General features: G+C 46.3%; 1 protein-coding gene across 1 annotated transcript in view; it reads left to right on the forward strand.

The window, feature by feature from the left end:
• LOC135367491 (uncharacterized) overlaps window positions 1–19,272 on the forward strand; it is a 53,590-nt gene extending 34,318 nt beyond the window's left edge. Inside the window, exons 4-7 of the mRNA XM_064600794.1 lie at window positions 10,114–10,243; window positions 13,172–13,225; window positions 17,608–17,723; window positions 19,213–19,272. Coding sequence (XP_064456864.1) covers window positions 10,114–10,243; window positions 13,172–13,225; window positions 17,608–17,723; window positions 19,213–19,272 — 360 coding nt within the window. The remainder of the gene's footprint in view (window positions 1–10,113; window positions 10,244–13,171; window positions 13,226–17,607; window positions 17,724–19,212) is intronic.
• Window positions 19,273–19,864: the final 592 nt, after the last annotated feature.

The raw sequence follows: 19,864 nt of genomic DNA on the forward strand, positions 1-19,864 counted from the left end.
GGCGAGAGTTCATGTAGCGCACCCTTTCCTGACGCCGCGCAGCACCTCTCGTCAAGGTGTCGCATAAATCCATCGGATGTGCCTCAATGTAGCTTTTAGTGATATTGCCGCGTTCGATAACCTGAGTTTCGAAGCGGCCGTCACATTGGTGACTTGCAAGATCTGATATGACCTATCCTTCTCCATTGCTCCCACTACCGACACTTCATTACCAGATTTCCAGCGTCTTTCAACAAACTGCCTCCCGGCTCTCACAGTGAAAAAGTTGCTCGATAGATGGACAAGTCCAGCTAAACGAACGCCATACCCCAAAAGCTCGCGTTTCTCGACATTGTAAGTCCTCGGTTGACGCTGTGGTGCTGACTACCATATTCGCATCAGATGACTACATGCCGTAGGTAGCAGTTCGGCCAGCTGTGATCGTACAGCTGAATTATTATCAAAATTAAGTAGTTTTTTTTTTACTTTATAATTCCTTAATCTATATGCTTGGCGGATTGAACTATTAGTAGTTTTTGTAACCTCGTACGGCAGTGCCTCCCAAAATGTGGGTCGCGGCCCCCAGGAGAATCGCGACCGGTTCAGCTGGGATTCAGGAGGTGAATCGGGACCTTGAAGAAGGGACACCAAGAGTTTTCACTGAAGTCACCTCTCGAAATTTGGTACAGGTTTGACATGAAGGTACGCGCTCTTGAGTACTAATTCGCATTCGAGAACTGTCTCTCACACATAACTTCTGTTCGTCCGTTAGCGTGCTGGAAAGTGTGTTTTTCGCAGCAGAAGATTCCTCGTCCAGAGATTAACCGGAGTCACATTTGTCCTCAGCAGTAGCTCACCGTGCCGTGGACATGGACTGCTTTGTGAAATTTCCATGTATCAGGGAGAAGCACTTCTGTAAGCCGAAACAAGCACTGTTTTTTCGTCGTGCAGGTGATCATGTGTGAAATGGAAACCGACGGATACTACGGATGGATACTACGGTTTTTGCTGCCGAGAGGTCGAGAATGCGTGTGAAAAGCAAACAGACAATTGCATCACAACTAACGAATATTTCGAAATACTGTGCCTTGACACCGAAGTACTGCAAGTGTCTTTTACATACATCCGAGACACCGAAGAGTATGGCAACATACGCGGCGGCGCCGTGTGGTCTTTACGCGCTACTTGAACGGCAAACTGGACGAAAACCCTTATTTCTGCAGGAATTCCGTTATATCACCTGTCAGCCATTCACAAGAAGGATATGGGGTACTCCGAGAAAATACAGTAGAAAGTACTCCACTGGATCTCGATCTGCGTCGTGCATGCTATTAGGGATGCTTTCTCATCAGTGCGCAGACTTGTAGAAATGTTGATGTCAGCAAATTTTCAATTCTTGCTTGCTGCAAGTTTTTCTCATTGCTTTTTCTTTGCTGTCACAGCATATTATGATTATTAGTTTGTTCCTGGTGGGTTAAGTAACCTGGGGGTATATCTGCATTTGTAGATTATACTCATATCTTGTATATATAAGGAGTAAATAAGAAAATTTTCATTGGTTTCATTCAGCTGAGCTGTGTTCATAACCTTTTAATATACTTCTTACTGACCACGTTTCCAAATGCCAATTATTATTTGAACCAAGGTTGGGATTTCACACTTAATTAACTCTGTTTTGCTAAAAGGAGTACTTGTAACTGATTCATGATCACGTCACCAACTAACATTTGTAAAGAAGGATTTGAGGGCTGACTTCAAGTATTATCAACCCTTGATCTGGGTTCAAAGCTAACCATGCCACATTGGTGTACATAGTACTCCAAAACGGCTAAATAATTTATTGCATAAGTTATCTGTTACTGTAATTAAGATGTACTTTTGTAAAGTACTTTTGACGGCCCAGCAAGATGAAACTGGCTTCAGTGTACATGACAAATGCATCGTAACATTTAATTGAAATATAATATAAGAGCAGAAGCAACATTTTGTCACAACTCAAACTATATCTTTCTTTTTTGTTGTCCAGAGATTTAGGAAACAGAGTAGGACTTCCTGCCCTCTGATGTTTTGACGTACTTGATAGAGTTGTAAAACCTGCAACAAAATAAACACGAGAAGTATAAAGAGCTCTGTCTTTCCCTTTCGAATTGAAGAAGCAAGTTATATTTTACCATTTGTGTACTTTTGTATTCGCTGTTGATGAAAAGATTACAGGAACAATAATGCTGCAGATAGATCGAACAATGACGTGTCATCTTGATGAAGATAACTTTTCTTCACTTGTGCTGAGTGAAACAAAAGGAATGTAGAATGAAGGTTGTACAAAAACAGCAACTCTCCGTCGACTATAATTTTATATATGTGGATGCTACCACATCGTGTAGTTTCCATCCAAAAGTAGGACTAGGCAAGGTTGTTTTGTTGTTGTTGGTAGGTTGTCGGCATGTTGACGTGCTATACCGTTATAGCACATCAATATAGATGAGGGGCGAATACAGCAGACAGCGTGATGGCTGCAAACTCTCAATTGATTTATTCAACAGAACAAGAAACCGAAAGTATAAGTAGAAAAAGGCAGTGCCCATGCAACGCAGAACCACATTAATCTCTGAGAAGGTAGCATTGGGACAGCAATAAACCGAAATGACCGTTGTGTCTGAGATAGGGGAACTCTGCAAATTTAGGACCAACATGATGTAGCCTTGCATGGCTCCACCAGGGCGTAGCAAGCCGACATAGGTCTGGCTGACCTCTCCCTGCGTGGACGCCACCTCTTGTTCATTAAACTTATATACCCCCCCCCCTTTCATGGCTCAGTGCAGCTGTGACACGCTTTGAACAATTCCAGTAGGGGGGCTTCAAAGACAGTGAACTTTCGCTGTTTCACTGTTCATTGAAGTGTAGAGGACGCATCTCTAGAAAATTAATTCGCGTTCCTTAGTCATAACTGTACCTCAACAGGAAGTAGTCCTCTACCCTTCAAAGAAGCTAGTAGTTCTCATCGGTTCTTCTCCTGCTGTTGACGTCATACTAATGTTCTGCACCTGTTCAATTCTCCAAAAATGTCACAAAGTCTGCAACACGTAACAGATCTAGTGCTTCCATCTGTGGACTTTGCATACCTGCTTTCAGATGTTTTTGTCATGACAACTTGAGTGCCTGGATCATACGCACACGAAGCAGTCTGGCGCCACTTGAACACTGGAAGGCCCCTAAAATCAAATTTGTTGATATTGACAATGTTCAGTACGGGACAAGTAGGATAACATAAGTTGGAATCGGAATCGCTATAATCGGAATAATGGAATCACTATATTATAATTTATACATGTGTAACACCTGTACGTACCGTTGTGTTGAACTCGTCACCTCGGTGAAGCAAAATCACAGTTGAATGAACGTACTGAACTAGTTTGCTTCGGACGTCTTCGCAATTCGCCTTCTACATCATCTTCGTAGTCATCGGTAGCAAAATGAGCTCAGCACACACGACACGACTGCTGTATCTAAGAGCAGTGCGCTCGAACCACATTCGTTTTCGCGCACTCTCCTGTGGAATCTTGTGGTAGGAAACGCCCGTCGTCGAAGATGAACGAAGATGATTTCTGCATCCCGGAACACCAAAACTACTTTAGGCATATGTAAGTCTCTCGAATACGTCACACAGCAGCCACAGACATGTCATTCACTTCCATTTTGTGCATCGCTCAACCAGCATGACCACACACGACGTAGACAATAAACCACAATAAACGCGATAACACGATAACACAGACGGCCTTGCAGATGGCGCGGCGGATCGTAGCTCGTAGCGGCGAAGTAGGTGCATGCTTTATTAACGCTTTATTAATGTAGAAACTATGGAAGTGAGTGTCATCTTTAAATGGCGTTTAGCTGTAAGATAATGTGCGTCAACATTGTTCTCTACAAAATTAACTCTCACGTGGTAAGGGTTGACCAATCCCTGGAAGCCCTTGACCCGAAACCCAAGTTGCTCTTTTTCGCCGTTCATTGGCAGCACCGTCCATGTTCCGGCAATCTTCAAAGTATTTATACGTAAAAAAATATGCTGAGTTGAGAAGTAATGCTTTCCGTGTGTTATCAAACAATGATGTTGTGCACGATAGTGGGCAAAAGTATGGGGGTTATTTTTAACTTTACAGTCCCTTTAAGGTTGACTTGGTGGCGAAGGTTTTGATACCAAAGTAATATTCTTGTCTTCCCACGTCTAGTATGAAACAGACAGTCCTGTCACCGTTAGGACATAACTTCGCCCCATAGCACCATCCGGAGCGAACCATCATTCAGAAGGATATCGTTTTCTCTGTGACTTGTAGAAATCAGGGGATGTATAAGTCTATGTCATGTGATGAAGTACTATTTTAGAGCAGCATCGACGTGGCCCCATAATTTATTTTCTTCTTGACTGGGGCGTGTTGTGCGAAAAAAAAAAGATACGATGAGCACCTCCGAAAGAACGACGAGGTCAGGCGACCTGCAGCGCCTCTACAGAGGCCTGTGTCCCACGCACCTAAAAAAAAGGCTCTTCTCTTGGAAAGAACGCGTCGGAGAACGAGCATAGGAGGTCGGCATGACATGACGTCATCTATCCCCCTGGCAGGAACGATCATGTTATTTGTGACGCAGACATACGCAGCTTATGCAGGTATAAACAGTGCGTATGAGCTGAGAAGTAAAAAACAAAAGGTGCGTTCTTTTCCAAAGAAAAGTGCTGCACTGGTGCTGCACCAGTTCTTGACTGCACGCAATGTGTTCCACAGTTCCGATCCAGTTGCACTGACGCGACAGCGCCGGCTACAACAAAGAATGAGGAAGTCCAGACAGTGCAGACCTTGTTGTCTGCTACGGAGCGCAGCGTTGGCGTGGCGGTGTTGTAGCCTGTTTCCTTCCTGCTTAATTCGCGCTTTGTTTGTACCAATGGTTTGTACTAGCAATTCGTAAACAGCCATTGGCAGAATCTTGTTTCTTATATCGTCCTCTTTTAACAGCGCAACAGTAGTAATGTAACAACCCAAGATTTACACAGAAAATCCACGGCAAGTATTGCACATTTTACTTTAAATTATTTTAAAATTACTTTAAAATTTGGTAAAAAATTTAAATTTTTAAAATTTTTAAACTTGGCAAAATCAGACTCAATGCAATACTTGACGTGGATTTTCTGTGTAAAACTCGGGTTGTAGGAAATAAAAAAACTAGATAGAAAGGAAGCAGACAGTGGGAAATAATTTATTTGAAAATCAACGACGCCATCTTGAAGAATCACGCCGGTGCGGGCGACTGGAGCACGACGGTTGCAGAGGCAGGTGGCACGCTAGTTCCAAGGCATCACACCAGATGGCGCCAGCATCGTAGCTCTATACGAGAAACACAGAGAACAAGAAAGTACTAGAGACACGTAAAAATGGCAACACTGCTCAACAAGTCTAACCATGCCAGAGCACGGGGAAAAGGCCTAACCGCTACTGCTAAACAGCACGGAGAAACACACAATTTTTCAAGCTGTAGCGTTTCGACATGCGCGTGGCTACGTAGATACAAAAATGCCCGCAGTAAGGCGAAAAGGGTGATTGAATACACTTGTCGTTATACTCGTCCACTACAGGTAAAGTCCTTCGAAGGTTTGCTTCGATGGGGCGAAGTCCGTAGCTGTCGAAAAACACGGCAGACCCGTCGTAGTTTTTCAGATAGAGCACCCAGTGCTGCCCGCGCCTTCTTCGCTCTTCGGTATTGATGACTAAATAGCCGGGCTTGCGTAAAACGAAGGCTTCGTCGGAAGCGCAAATGCCTCTTAGCATGGAGGAAGCAAGGGGGTTCAGGGACACGAGTTCCAAGATGTCGCTCTCGTACATCTTTTCTTATGAGAAGGTGACCGTACGGTCCTTGTCGACGCACATGAGCTTGGGACACTCGGAAATCAAGAGGACGGTGACCGAGTGTGGAAGGGCTTTAGCGAAGCGTAATTGCAGGCGAACGTTTCCTTTTCGCCACTCGTTCAAATGGGAAGGAGAAGAACACTTGTCCACGTCCAAGTTGAAGTAGAGAAGGAACCCGTTCGTTATAAATCGCTCGTAGCTATACTTGAAATGTTTCTCTCCCAGTTCTTGCAAGAAGTTAAAGTAGGAAATTTTGACCAAGTCGTTCTGAAAGTCGTACTCGGCTCGCACTTGCTGGCCGTCCACGGAGAGCATCGAATGAGACAGGTCGTAATGGCGGAATTTGTAGGGGTTCGATTGGATGTCGCCGAAAAAGTCGGACGTGGCGAGCAGGGCGACGCATAATTTGGAAGGTACCCTTTCGGGGTAAACGTTTTCAAAGTGAGCGTCCAAGCTCCCGGCACTCAAGCTCCGCACCTTGGTTTCCAATCCGCGTAACACGTAGATGACTGGCGTGGTCTGAAGCCGCCGCTCGTATTCCAAAAATAGGGAAGGTGCCAGCGTCACCTTTTTCAAGTGTAACGTCATTTCTTTAATGTCCACCTCGTAATTGTACGTTTTCTTGTCGTTAGGGACCGATATGAGTTTAAATTCGTCGTTGTTTAAGAGGAAAACGACGCGAATCTCGACGGCAGGTACCACCAGGCGCGGCTGTTGAAACAGGTCGGTATTGATCTGTCCGACGAGGTTAAAGTATTTTCCACCCTTCGTCGCTTCGTAACGTTGTTTCGGACCGCGAGACGAGACGTCGTAATCGTTCTTTAAATGTTCGTCGTCCTCGACATAAAGTCCAGCCGCGTGCACTGTTTCTTGAGCCATGGGCGTGGAATGAAGCACGACGTCCAAAATACTCCTGTAGGCGTACAACTCGTTGGAACTGACGAGCTTGTTGTTCGCATAGACGGTGACCGACTTAAACATGCCGCTCAACAGGTGGTTTATTGGGAAAACGACATCTTTCTCGTCCATTTCTTCCCCGTCGTCGCGAACAATGCGCACGGTCAAAGACACAAAACTGCCCTAGAGATCCAAGTGCGCCCTTTGCAAATTTTGAATAGAAAATTCGATTACGGAATTATTTACTCTGTTGACAGGATAAAAGAGTTGGTACGAAGTATCTTCCACGCCGTATTGAATGGAAGGTCGGTTCGAATATCATCACGTCACTCGTAAGACAATGCGGTGACCGTTGCGTCTGTATTTTTGCTTTCGTTAACGTCATGACGGAGCGCGCGCAGCGGATGTGTGACCTTCACGGCGTACCAAAGATATCTGCAGGTGCGTCGTGTGTCGGCGCCTTTTGTTGTCTTTTGCGGCGTTTCTTTCCATTGTTGTTGTTTCCAGAGCCCTCCATGGAATTCAGCACGTCTCTCCCCGTTGCTATGGCCGTCTTTTTTACTGCGCGCGATATTCCTTCGCCATCGGCCAAATTCCGCGCCAAGCGCTTCAACGTTCTCTTGGCGATCGGTTTTATTTGCTGCCAAATGGGAATGATAAACTCTCCACTCTCCTGCCTCCACTGTCACTCTCCCTCGAGGAAAGAATGTTTCCGATGGAGGAGGTGGCCACTTCAATTCACTTGGCCATTGGCGAAAAGGTTCAACACGGCGGAAAGCAGGAGAGGAACCACCGACGAAAGAACGCCCTGTCCTCGCTGCTGAGACAGATAGCGCTTCAAACCTTGCGGATTCTTGTGAATCTTTTTGTAGGCGAGCCGTCGTAAAAAGCGTTTGTGCTTCTTCAAACGCGCGAACGTATCTGGAGCTAGAGCCACCTTTCCGTTCAATACATTGAGGCAAATTTCGGAGAGGTGTTTCATGTCGGACGAGGAAGAACGTCTCAAGACGTCGCGACGGCGTGGACTAAAGTTGGACTTCTTTTTCGCCAGTCTGTCCACCGCTAAGATGCGGTCGAGCGTCTTCATTTTGTCCTGACACATTTCTTGACGCGCTTGCAACCATTCCAGGCGGTGCACTTGAAAGGCTTCCTCCACGATGCCGCGTATAAATTCGCGAAGTTCTTCGTGTTTTGTCTTTTCCTTGCGACGACGAGAAACGCCGGAGAATAAACCACACATGGCGTTTTCCACGTATCGGACAGAATGATGACGCGAGCGCGGTGCGCGCTGCCTTTATACAGATAAACGCGCGCGCAAAGAAACGAGAGTGACACCGAAACTCAGAAGCCACCCGTCGCCGCTAGGAGCGCGCGCAGCGGAGAGCCGAAACCGAAAACACCCTCGGGCGGCGCAGAGGGAGCTAGGAGCGCGCATGCGCGGTCGGGTGGAGCAGAGGGCGCTAGGAGCGCGCGCGCATGCGTAGCTGCCGCGGCGCGTCGCCTCACTCAGTCCAGCTCTGGCTCTCGTAGGTAGAAGTCGTGCGGCCGGTCGCTCCGTTGTCACTTTATCCCTGGCTGTCGACGAGAGCGGATGCTCCGTCGCAGCGGGGAAAAGGTGAGTGATTTACCGATGTTTGCGCGTTGTTTTACCGTGCTCGTGTTAAGCCTTTTCTCGCATGTTTAGACTTGTTTAGCGGTGTCCAAGCCTGTTGACGCACGTTTACCATCGTGTGGTTCCCGCCTTGTGTTAGCCGCGTAGTGTTGTGACGCTTTGGTTAGGCCTTGTCGATTGCCTTAAGCCTTTTCCCCCGATGTGTAGTGTTTTCTCCGTGCTGTTTAGCAGTAGCGGTTAGGCCTTTTCCCCGCGCTCTGGCATGGTTAGACTTGTTGAGCAGTGTTGCCATTTTTACGTGTCTCTAGTACTTTCTTGTTCTCTGTGTTTCTCGTACAGAGCTACGATGCTGGCGCCATCTGGTGTGATGCCTTGGAACTAGCGTGCCACCTGCCTCTGCAACCGTCGTGCTCCAGTCGCCCGCACCGGCGTGATTTCTTCAAGATGGCGTCGTTGATTTTCAAATAAATCATTTCCCACTGTCTGCTTCCTTTCTATCTAGTTTTTTTTATTTCCTACAACCCGAGTTTTACATAGAAAATCCACGTCAAGTATTGCACTAAGTCAGATTTTGCCAAATTTAAATTTTTTTTAAATTTAAATTTTTTAACAAATTTTTAAGTAATGTTAAAATAATTTAAAGTAAAATGTGCAATACTTGCCGTGGATTTTCTGTGTAAATCTTGGGTTGTTACATTACTACTCGCAACTACTCACAATAATGGCCGAATAATTCGCTATCCTAACTTTTGTAGACGACATCAGTTTTGCGACTCAGATGGAGATAGAGGGGTACGAAGGAGCCATCTGACGAGCCTACGCATTTATAGTTTACTTCTGCGTTCACGGTGCGAACAAGAAACATAACAGATATTTAAAACGAGGCACACATAAATTTTGCTTGATGTCACATGTAAATACTCCCCCATCTTGAATGATACGCTCGCCATTATCCGACAACACTGTGCTGCAAAGTGCACACAAAGTGCTCTCCGCCGCCTTGTCGTCTCTTCCTCTGCGCCCTTCCGTTGCACGACCGGGATACGTCGTGCAAGAAAACCGAGAAGTTGTGCAGAACTAGGTCAGCACTTCCCCAAAAAGGATGGGGACGCGCAGGTGCAGTGCGAGTGCATGACAAAAAGAATGCGAGAGGGTTGCACTCCTTGCACTTTCAGGAGGTGTAGGTAAAAAGAACGAAGCTAAAGAAACGAACAGGGACTTGTCCACGTTACGCGAGGCGACCGTGACGGCCGCCCGCGGCTACTTTCTCCTATAGTCACTAAATACGTTTCGCTTATTTAGTGCTCCCGCACCCCCTCTCTCACAAAATTACTTTGTCCCTGGCCTCATCCAGCACACCAACGCTCTGCCCTCGGCGATAAAACTCCCCAGCCGTCATCCCGTAATAAAGTTGTTGTTGTTTTATTTTCTCCGAGCGTACTTGTGAATTTGATCGCGCAGTGACCATACGCTGAACAGCGAAACTATTTTGCGTTGCTTCCTGACGGACGAATAAAAATAGGGTTCCGAGCCATGTCAGATGTCACTTCATTGGTTCTTTAATAATGTGTACCTTGCTTTCAACAGTAATTGACGTGTTTTTTGCTCTATTGCACAGCATCTACAGCTCAGAGACCGTACCTTTCTCATCTATATTGAGTTTTGCTATATTCTGTTGCCATCACAGAGTAGCGCCGAAACACACATGTAATGTTTGTGATTTCGTAGAATGGCATCATCGGAGAAGACATGCTCATTCGCCCTCTGTTGACGATGGAACGAACTGCAGAAGGCTACGTTCCGCATCTTCTCTACCGGGAGGAATCCTTGAAGAATGGAGCTGCACTACACGACTACGGTAAGCGGAAGAGTAAGAGCCTCAAGAAAAACAACATACTGTGAGTTTACTACGACCACTGGCGGCGCTTTTATGTGTGCGATGCACTACCGCACAAACGTTTGGATGATCGAGCGTCTCAACCAGACTCTGTTTCTTTAGTAGTCAAATGCATCGTATATGACGATATTGTTGAACGCGTGTGTAACAAAATTGATAATTCGCCACACAGTGTATAGAGAAAAACACAAGAACGAAACAATGTTGTTTCTACACTTGGAACCCGATTGCGGGTTCGCCAGTGATATCCTGCACAAGCAATAAATGGCGCACCTCCATGAAACGAAGTGCGCGTAGTTGTTTGCGATATATTTTGCTGTACGGACTTTTACGACGTAGGGTACATCAACGGCTATACTACTTCAACGCGTATGACACCTGTTATGTCGTGCACCCATACCATACATAGTCTGTGCGCGACGTAACTGGGGGCAATATACGGCTGGTAGAGAAGACGTTAGTATTAGAGAGCGTTAGTATAACCGTTATCGCGAGCCCGGGAGCCTACCGCGTCTTCCGCACGCAATCAATAGGAAGGTACGGTTACTTCACGATACCAACCGTGATGCGCGTGACGATATTGGGAAGTCACACACCCTACGTCACCAAGACTAGAGAAGCCTCTGGCAGCTCCAACAGAAGCTTATGCTCACGGTCTTCTAGGACTATAAAGGTCCAATAGTGGAACATTACAGCACCAACCGACTTACTGTGAATAGTACGTCATACCGTAATCTGCTTGAGTATGACTCGAAGGCAGCAATCAAATCAAACCGTCATGGTTTGCTTAGCTGTGATGTGTTACTGCACGCACGCCCATACACGGCACGTGCGACAGCGGAGAAAATCTCCGAAAAAAAGGTCTGCGGCCTGAGTGACTTTCCGCACCCGCCATACTCACGGGACCTCGCACCGAGTGACTTTGATTTGTTCGGACTCTTGGAAGCAGCTCTCGGCGGAATGAAGGTTTATACAGGTGGTGATCTGATAGCAGCGGCGCATCCGTGGCTTAAGTTTCTTTTTCTTTTTTTCATGTGGCATCCATGCATTGGTAAAGCATTGTGTCAAACGCCGGTAGGGCGTGAGAAGTAAGGCGAAAAGTGATAAAGTGCTTTTGATGATGTCTGTGTTTTATGTAAATAAACAATTGGTTGCGGCTACATTTTGACCCTGCATCGTATTTTACCGTATTGATTTGAACAACAATTTGCCATTGAACAGAGGCCAACAAAACCCACCCTGTGACTCCCTTGCTGTTGAGATGCAATACCGCACTCGAACATGACTCAGATATAGTTATCGGGTATTTTGGTATCGTATTCGATACTGACCGTGCAGATTATACTGGCACTCTGTCTTAAATACTTGCCTAGAAACATTCAGGAAGAACACCCCGAGTCCAGTCGTACGAGACCGTTTATTTGGGTGATCATGACTGAAATGTAGTTCCCCCCCTACCACGCAGATGATGATTTGAAGCATGATACCCGAGCTTCGCTTCAATGCGGAATCTTCGACCGGAGGACTCAGAGGAGACCGCCGTTCAATTCTGCGACGTCTAGTGACACCCCTGGCTTCCCGCCAACGGACAACCCACATTCTTCCCCCCTCTATGTTGAACAGAGTTGATCCCATGCTCGCTTTCCGCATGCCACGAAACACATCTCGTCAGGATGCTGCATTAATCCACCGCATGCGCCTCGATGTGGCCTTTACAGCTCAGTGGCGTTACCGCTTGAGACAAATTGATTCTCCCACCTGTTGCCACTGTGGTGCTCTTGAGGATCTGGAGCACATTCTTCTTCATTGCCCTCACTACGAACCTTCCCGAATCACACTCTCCGAGTCTCTTCGTCAGCTGGACTCTCGCCCTTTCTCCCTACCGAAATTGCTTGGTCCCTGGCCCAATCCAGCCCAGCAACGCTCTGCGCTCAAAGCTCTTCTGACATTTCTGGACACCATCGGACTTCGATCGTTATTGTAAAGGGGCTCGTTATTTTATTCCCCCCATTCCACCAAGCACTGGGGTAGAGTATCGCCTGTTGCGATGAAACTCCCCACTCTCCAAGGCCGAAAATAAAGTTGTTGTTGTTGTTGTCGTATTTTCTGCTCAGTGCACGAAATGATTGTAGCATTTTTAGGTTTACAACTGTCAAAACGTTAACAAAGCATCATGTCCTTGTCTTTGCGTTATCGGTAGTTTGAGGTCATTAATCTTACTTGCATTGTTCTTGCCCCTCTGCCTTATTCACACCAGCTGATTCGCAGTCGACGGTCAGGTTGGTGCTCGTAGCATATTCGCACAACCACCAGAAAACAACAACGTCCGCGCCATTTTTTCTAGGCAGAAAGAAAAAAAAAAGACAGCTGATATCGCCGTAAAACCTGAGTTACACTCCTTCATGGCCAGAGTTCCATATGTACACCCCTGGCGATCCGTTAGTTGCTGGTCTTTCCAGGCAGCTCCCAATTTTGGGAGTAAATTGGCGCTGGAATGAGGGAGAATTTTCGTTCTTTGCTACTTTTGTGCGAGCTTTGTTATACACCACCTTATTGCACTTGACGCTATTCTTCATCACACCAAGTCCAGTGGGTGGACCAGTTTCTTGTCAGACTTAGAGTTAAGCGTCGTGTGTCAATCATACTACAGCAAGATACACCACAGACACAGAACTTAGAACATCACATACTAACTTGAAACCAACCATGACCGATAACGATATCGTTCTTTTTTCTGATTTGCTGACAATGACAGAAGTACGCCCTCTATAGCAATTTCGATATACGCAACTTACACCATAAAAGTGTATTCCCAACTCTCTCGTCATATCGGAAGCGAGTCTAAGACAAACAAAAGTGTGAAACCTAATCTATTGTCTATTCCTACAGTTTTCATGCCCCGCTCAGAGGACCCCAGGTTTGAGAATCGTCAAACCAGCAATGGTAAGCAGTATTTACAATACCTTCTGCAGTAAACCACTGCAAATCCCGCAAAACTAGAACGTAATACGATGACCGCTCCCGGTAGGAACTACAGCACACGAGATAGGGGTACCTTTGGGGTAGCTTGTAAAGGAACGAGGCCAACACCAGTAAATAATGGGCACACAATTTAATCTAACACAAGAAATCTGTGCACAGGCTGCCGGCTCACTATAATTGGACGTTGTCCTTGGGGCACAATTTGTGACGGCACAGTGTTGGTGACGCTGTTGAGCTGCTTGTAGAGAGTTTGCACACTCCGAAATCCGTGTCGGGCCGTGCGATACCAGTTCTTGAGGGTTGCCCGTCCGACCGATGACTCGTTGCTCCCGGCGGTTCTCTGACGAGTCGTGGTCGTCCGGCGTCACATCGCTTTCCCCCTGGTTATGGAGCTGCTCCCCTTTTATGGACTCTCCGTTCGCAATTCCCACTCACATCCCTTGCTTAGGGAAAAGCCGGCAAAGTAGTGAAACGGCTTCCTGGAATCGGCGGTTTCGTGTGAAGTCGTGATCGCCTTCCCTCTTCCCATCTGTCACTTCAGTTTACGTGCCCTTGTAGCCTCTGCAGGCCACGGCTATTCCCTGCTTTGGGAAAGTATACGACTGGTCTGCTCGATGGGCACACCTGGAGAACCCATTTAGTGATTCTAGGAACCTCGCTTCCTAGGAACATCACAGTAAAATGTGGCAAAGTTCAATGCGAAAAAGAAAAGAAGAAAAGAAAGTCAGGCGCGGACTTAAATTTCCTAATATGGGCATGACCGGCCAACGGGGAGAATTTCATTCCTTGGTAATCATGTGGATTATGAACAATGAACAATGGAATGAATGAAACGGAATGAATTATAAACAATGGAACTGATATACTACTAAGTATCGGCTTTCTCATACTTCTTAAACATGGTACATCAATGTAACTCAGACTACTCATCTAACCGCAGCGACCCTGTATAGGAATATTATATCCTTGACGCAACGGGATCTCTAGAACTCATTTGATCTAAGGTCCTTCATGATTTGGAAGGGCTCTTTCATGAAAATATTTCGTGCATGCGGCACACGGCACCGTCGATCTCCGTTAAAGGAAAAGTTGTTCGTCGGACGACGCTGAAATAAAGATGTCTGGCAGGAGCGTTCGACTTCTAACAACACTCCTGCCAGCGCTTTCGTTCGAACTATTTCCAGAGTTATTCGTATTTTGCCGTGACAGCTGGCAGCGGATCCTCGTCTACGGGGAGAAACAACTGAAAACTCTTCCTCATACGCTCGCGTGGCGTTTCAGTTAAGGTGGCTGAATACCAGCTCTCTCTGTGTAGGGTGGAGTCACACTTTGAACTCACTCACTCAACAGTCACTGGGGGAGTTTGAAGAAGAGAACGCCCCCAACTCGCCATTTTGAGGCCCTGGGTAACCATGTGTGGAAGCTGTGTTCCGCTCTTACTAACTTCTTCAGGCCTACTCTGCTATTGATTTACTCAGTTCCAAAATGTAGCGTATAACCAAGTGTATAAGGTACATCTTTGTCAGCGTAGAGCGTGGGCTTCAGCATGGCGGACGTCGCAGCAGACGGCGCGATTGTCCTTACCTGATACAGAGGGAGCTAGTGTTCAGACACCCGAGTTTCGCTGACTTGCTAGCGCCTTCTCCCACACCTCATCCTCACGTATTCACTGCAGCGCGGCGCGAAGAAGCCTGCAACAGGAAAGCGCGAAGCCAGGCGCCGAGGGAACGCCCACACGTCCTCAATTCTACGTGATGCCTACCACGCTCCACGCGCGAAATTTAAAATATGTCGATTTTAATGATTTATGAGGCTCATAATAATTATACAGCTCGAGTTGGCGAAATGTGATGGAGGTAAGTCAGAGGAAATGTCGCTCTAAGCGTTTTTTCCGGAGTGCGCTGCCAAAAATCTGGCGCTAGTTCTTTAAAGTAAACAAGCACATGGAGAGCATAACGCATTTTTGCGTTAGCGCATTTTGCGCATAGCGTTGAGGTCACACGGGAAAGTTCGCGTCCACGCACGCGTCTCACACAATCCAAGCAACGATGACAAGCATGGGTCGCGAATTCACCCTCCGTCTCTCGGGTACTGTTCCCACTCTGGAGTTCTCTTGCTCGCCGTTCGCAGAATTTTCGAGAGGTACGCCGTGAGCAATTTAGCCAGCTACTCCCGACTGGAAGAAAAAAATATATAAGTAGTTAACTTCGCGGTCTTAACAATCCCGAATTGAGATGAAGAGACGTTTGGTGAATATTTTCCACCTACAATGATCCTGCAGGCCTCGTTTGTCAGATACTTCGCGGGACGTTATTTACTTACTTTACTTACTTATCGGTGTCATTTCTTTCGCGGGACTTTACTTCCGCGGAAAAATACGATTCGCGAAAATTACAGCTGATACAGCTTTTGTTTCTGACTGATTATAAATCAATATGACTGGAAGATGCAGTACACAAAGTGTAGGTGCTACTGGTGAAGATTACAAATTTCCACTTATTATTTAGAAAAAAATGGCGAGCCTTGTAGATGACGTCATGATCAGCGTTAGAGTTCGCCTTCGAGCGACGGCGAAGGTCGAACCATTCAGGTCCGCGTCTATCCAGAAAGACGGCAAGGAGCTGTGATATGGAATTAGAAGCGGCCTTGGAGCAAATACTTAACGGGATGTAAATTGGCCGAATGGTTGCGTCATGCTACTCAAAAGCCGAAATCAGTTCTATGTTACCTCCGCGTCACGTACAGAAACTATATTTTGCAAGAATACCATGTGGGCACGTAGATCACAATTCCATCAACAATCGAGAATCAATGAACAATTCTATTCTGAAGAATAGAATGGTTCCGCAAATTCACGGTTCCGAATGTGTTCCTTTCTCTGTCGAACGCGACGAAGTGTTGTTACTTCGACACTGAGTGCCAGGCATTAAAACCAGGATTAATATGTGTTATGGGGGTCATATGGGCGAATGGGTGGAGGGTTATGGGTTAATATGGAGGGTCATAGGGGGGAATGGGTTAAGCTGCAACAGTGAGGCCGGCCCCCACCTTGACCTTACTTCTAGATTTTACCTCTCTTGGCGTACACGATGAGCAAAATAAAAATTACAACGTGCTGTGGTTCTCTGATGCGCCAAAACAAACGTTTTTCTGGTAAAATTCCAGGAAAAATTTTTTTCGCTCTTTAAAAACAAGCCGCCAATCTAACAAAACACACGGTCGCAGTTCCCAGCGCAGTTGTGCGTTTTCATTCTCATTTTTTTACCATACTGGCTACGAGGTCTTCAGAAGTGGAAAGTCAGGATATGAGACGCTGCATGGGCACGGGCTTACCCGAAAGCCCGAACCCGGCCCGCGGGCGGGCCGGGTCGGGCTTTGCGTTATTTTTGCGAGCGTGGCCCGGCTCTGGTTTCAGCCACCGGGTCCGGGCCGGGTATGCGGGTCCGGGCTTGACAACGCCGGCCATAGTCGGGCATGTAAGCGAATATATTTCACGGGACTGGATAGCTGAATTTTGTCAATGTCAATTTTTCCCCCAATAGTTATGGGATATCATGGTATTCTCATATGAGAACTATCACTTTCTTATATGTGATCATGCTTATTTCGTGTAATGGGTCTGGATTTCACACGTGCACTGACACACGTTTGAGGAAGATTGGTGTGGCGGGCGCGCTGACAGTCCGGCACGACAGTCAGGTAGCTTAGGGTGTTCTGATATATTTCGTTCGCGTGAGAGTTCGAGAAAGGGGAACTATCACCGGTGCATGCGCAATAGAGCGAAGATGAGTCTCTCTTGAACCGCAAGGCACAGTACATATCGCCCACGCGCCGCTGCGCGCTGCCTTCCCATGCAAGCACCAAGCACAGAGTGGCTTGCCGGCAGAGAAACACAGCGTGTACGTAGAATGTACCTCCTCACTCTCCACCAATCAGCATGCATCCTTTTCCTCGCTGAGCTGTGCTCTTTAGTAAATCTGAATACGCCCCCGGGCACCGAGAACGCATAGAGCAGAGGCGGGATGGGACCGGCCCTGAGCATGGAAACAGTCGGTTACGGGTTGGGCCCGGGCTGGAAATTTGTAGAAAACGTCGAGCACGGGCTGGGTGCGGGCCGTCGGGCCTGGGCCCGGCACGGGCAATTAGGGGGAAATTAGGACCGTGAAAGGCACGTGAAAATTAGGCACGTGAAAGTTACGCCCGTGCAGTGCCCTATACGAGAGCACCTCAAAACAAACACGCACGTTCGCAGGCGTACCATGATGAGGCAATGTATTATGCTTTGAATCAACCTGCATGGTAACAGCTTTATAATGACGCTATTATGTTATGTTATCATCTAGGTGATGTCAAGGAAATCCAGCCAGAAATACACGTCGTCATCGATTCAGTATTCTACAAGGACTTTGGTAGCAAGGAAAGTGATATCATTGCCTACTTCGGAGCCGTTCTAAACTCAGTAAGTAATGCTCTTGATATTACATCACATTGACAACCTCCAGTAAATGAAGGCGATCAATCTCAACAAAACACGTTTTCATTATGAATTCGTGCGCGTGGTGGATTCCAAGAACTGGCAAGTAGTCCACTTATGCTTAGTTTCCTTACGTGACCAGCTGAAAGATACGGAACCTATTAAATAACGAAGCACCAGATGAGGTAATGAATTAATGAATTAGTTTAATGTGCCCCAAGAACGGCTGCAGGAGCTCAGATTACAGCAAAGTATATTATACATATAGTATGCAGCAACGCGGTAAAGTCATAAAAAGAACAAGGGCAACCCACACAAACACACATACATACATACATACATGCATACATACATACATACATACATACATACATACATACATACATACATACATACATACATACATACATACATACATACATACATACATACATACATACATACATACATACATACATACATACATACATACATACATACATACATACATACATACATACATACATACTTTTTCCTTTAGGAATAGCAAGCCGACCTTTGGTGAGGCTGACATTTCTGTAATAAAACGTATATCCCCCTTCTCACGGCTGCAAATTTGCGACGTAATCTCATCCAGCGAATAGTGAGGCGCGCGCCATCTTTTTCCTTTTATTTTTTTTTTTACCTTTTGCAGTTGTGTTTGGCGCCCGCGCGTCCCGCTTCTACTAAAAACGAATCAGCTTGCTCTCGCTGTAGCAGACGATCCTTGGCAAGAAATAAAAGTGCTCGCATGAGCTGACGTCACAATACCGCATAAGGAGTTGAGAGAGGTCGCCACTCCTGCGCGCATTCGTGTAAACTAACTTTCCCGGAAAATCTGGTGGTTCCCTACGGAAATATGTTGCAAGAGGTACAGTATCGCCCCTGACGGTGGAAATCCCTACTCATCATCATTCAAACAAATGCATTTTTGTTATTTTGCGTGACAGTTCGTGCAAGCACTGCACACGGTAAAAAAAAAAAAAAACTATGTTTCAGGAGGAAAGGAAAGTTAAGTAGCAAGCGAACTGGTGGTGACGATCCATGACTTGAGAACCCGAGACGAGGTAGGGACGAACCGACCAAACACAAACACGGTCTCAAACTCAGCTCAGCTCAGCTCAGCTTTGAGGGGCGTTCCGTGCTTCTTCAATTCAATACAGGTTAAAATTGAAATCGACAAGAAAAGCACGGCTTTCATCACAAAACCAGGGCTGACACGCTCCGATAATCAAAATTCAGCCTAGATTTCAGGTATGTGCTTCACGTATAATATTCGCCCGAGAAATCTGCTTTTTGTTTTTGCAACATTTAATATATCCCTTGTTATGCCATGCCGTGTAACAACGCCAACGTATTTATTGCCGTAGTCTTGTGAGCTTGTCCACACATGTCCATTCACCGTCGCTTACAAACAAGTGCACCCTATGCATTTCATGGCTTTCCTACTGTGCAGAGCGAAGTATTGGCAGCACGATTCAATGGATATGAGGGAAAGTTGACGGCCCTGCGTTAATGAAATCGAGGCTATTTCTCAGCTATATCAGGTGCTGGATGTAGAAGGTGTGTTGCTAGAGACAGACCAAAATTTTCTTAAATTAGTGGATCATCTTCGATATGGGTTGCCGCATATTGTTGTTCCCGGTTGGCATATTTAAACATTAATATTTTGTCAGTAATTCATGAAACTTGTAACATTGATGATTAACATCCTTAATTAATTAGAATAGGTTGACGGATTAATTGCAAGAGTTTAGAGCCTTGAGGTTCGCTTGAGGTTCGCTAAATCCACTAAAATCAGTGCAAGTGCAAAAGAGGCGAAAGTGCGATATTTTCGAGCGTCCTGAGGAGTTCCCATTTTCTATGTGCCGCCTTTCCTATCCTCCTCTAGGTGTCACCCTCTTTACCCTAATGACAAGGGTTTCCTGAGTGCATGGTGCACCCCACCGCTTGTAATTGCCGGTTGAAAGATTACAAATTATTATTTTTGTTTTTCATGCCCTACCGCAGACGGAAGAACCAATACACTTATCAAGCAGTGACATCAGCACAAGTGATTTGGTTGTTGTTGTTTGTCTTGCTTTCTTTGCCTCCTGACAATGTCAAAG

This window comes from Ornithodoros turicata, chromosome 8 (genome assembly GCF_037126465.1).
Source record: "Ornithodoros turicata isolate Travis chromosome 8, ASM3712646v1, whole genome shotgun sequence".
Taxonomy (NCBI): Eukaryota; Metazoa; Arthropoda; class Arachnida; order Ixodida; family Argasidae; genus Ornithodoros; species Ornithodoros turicata.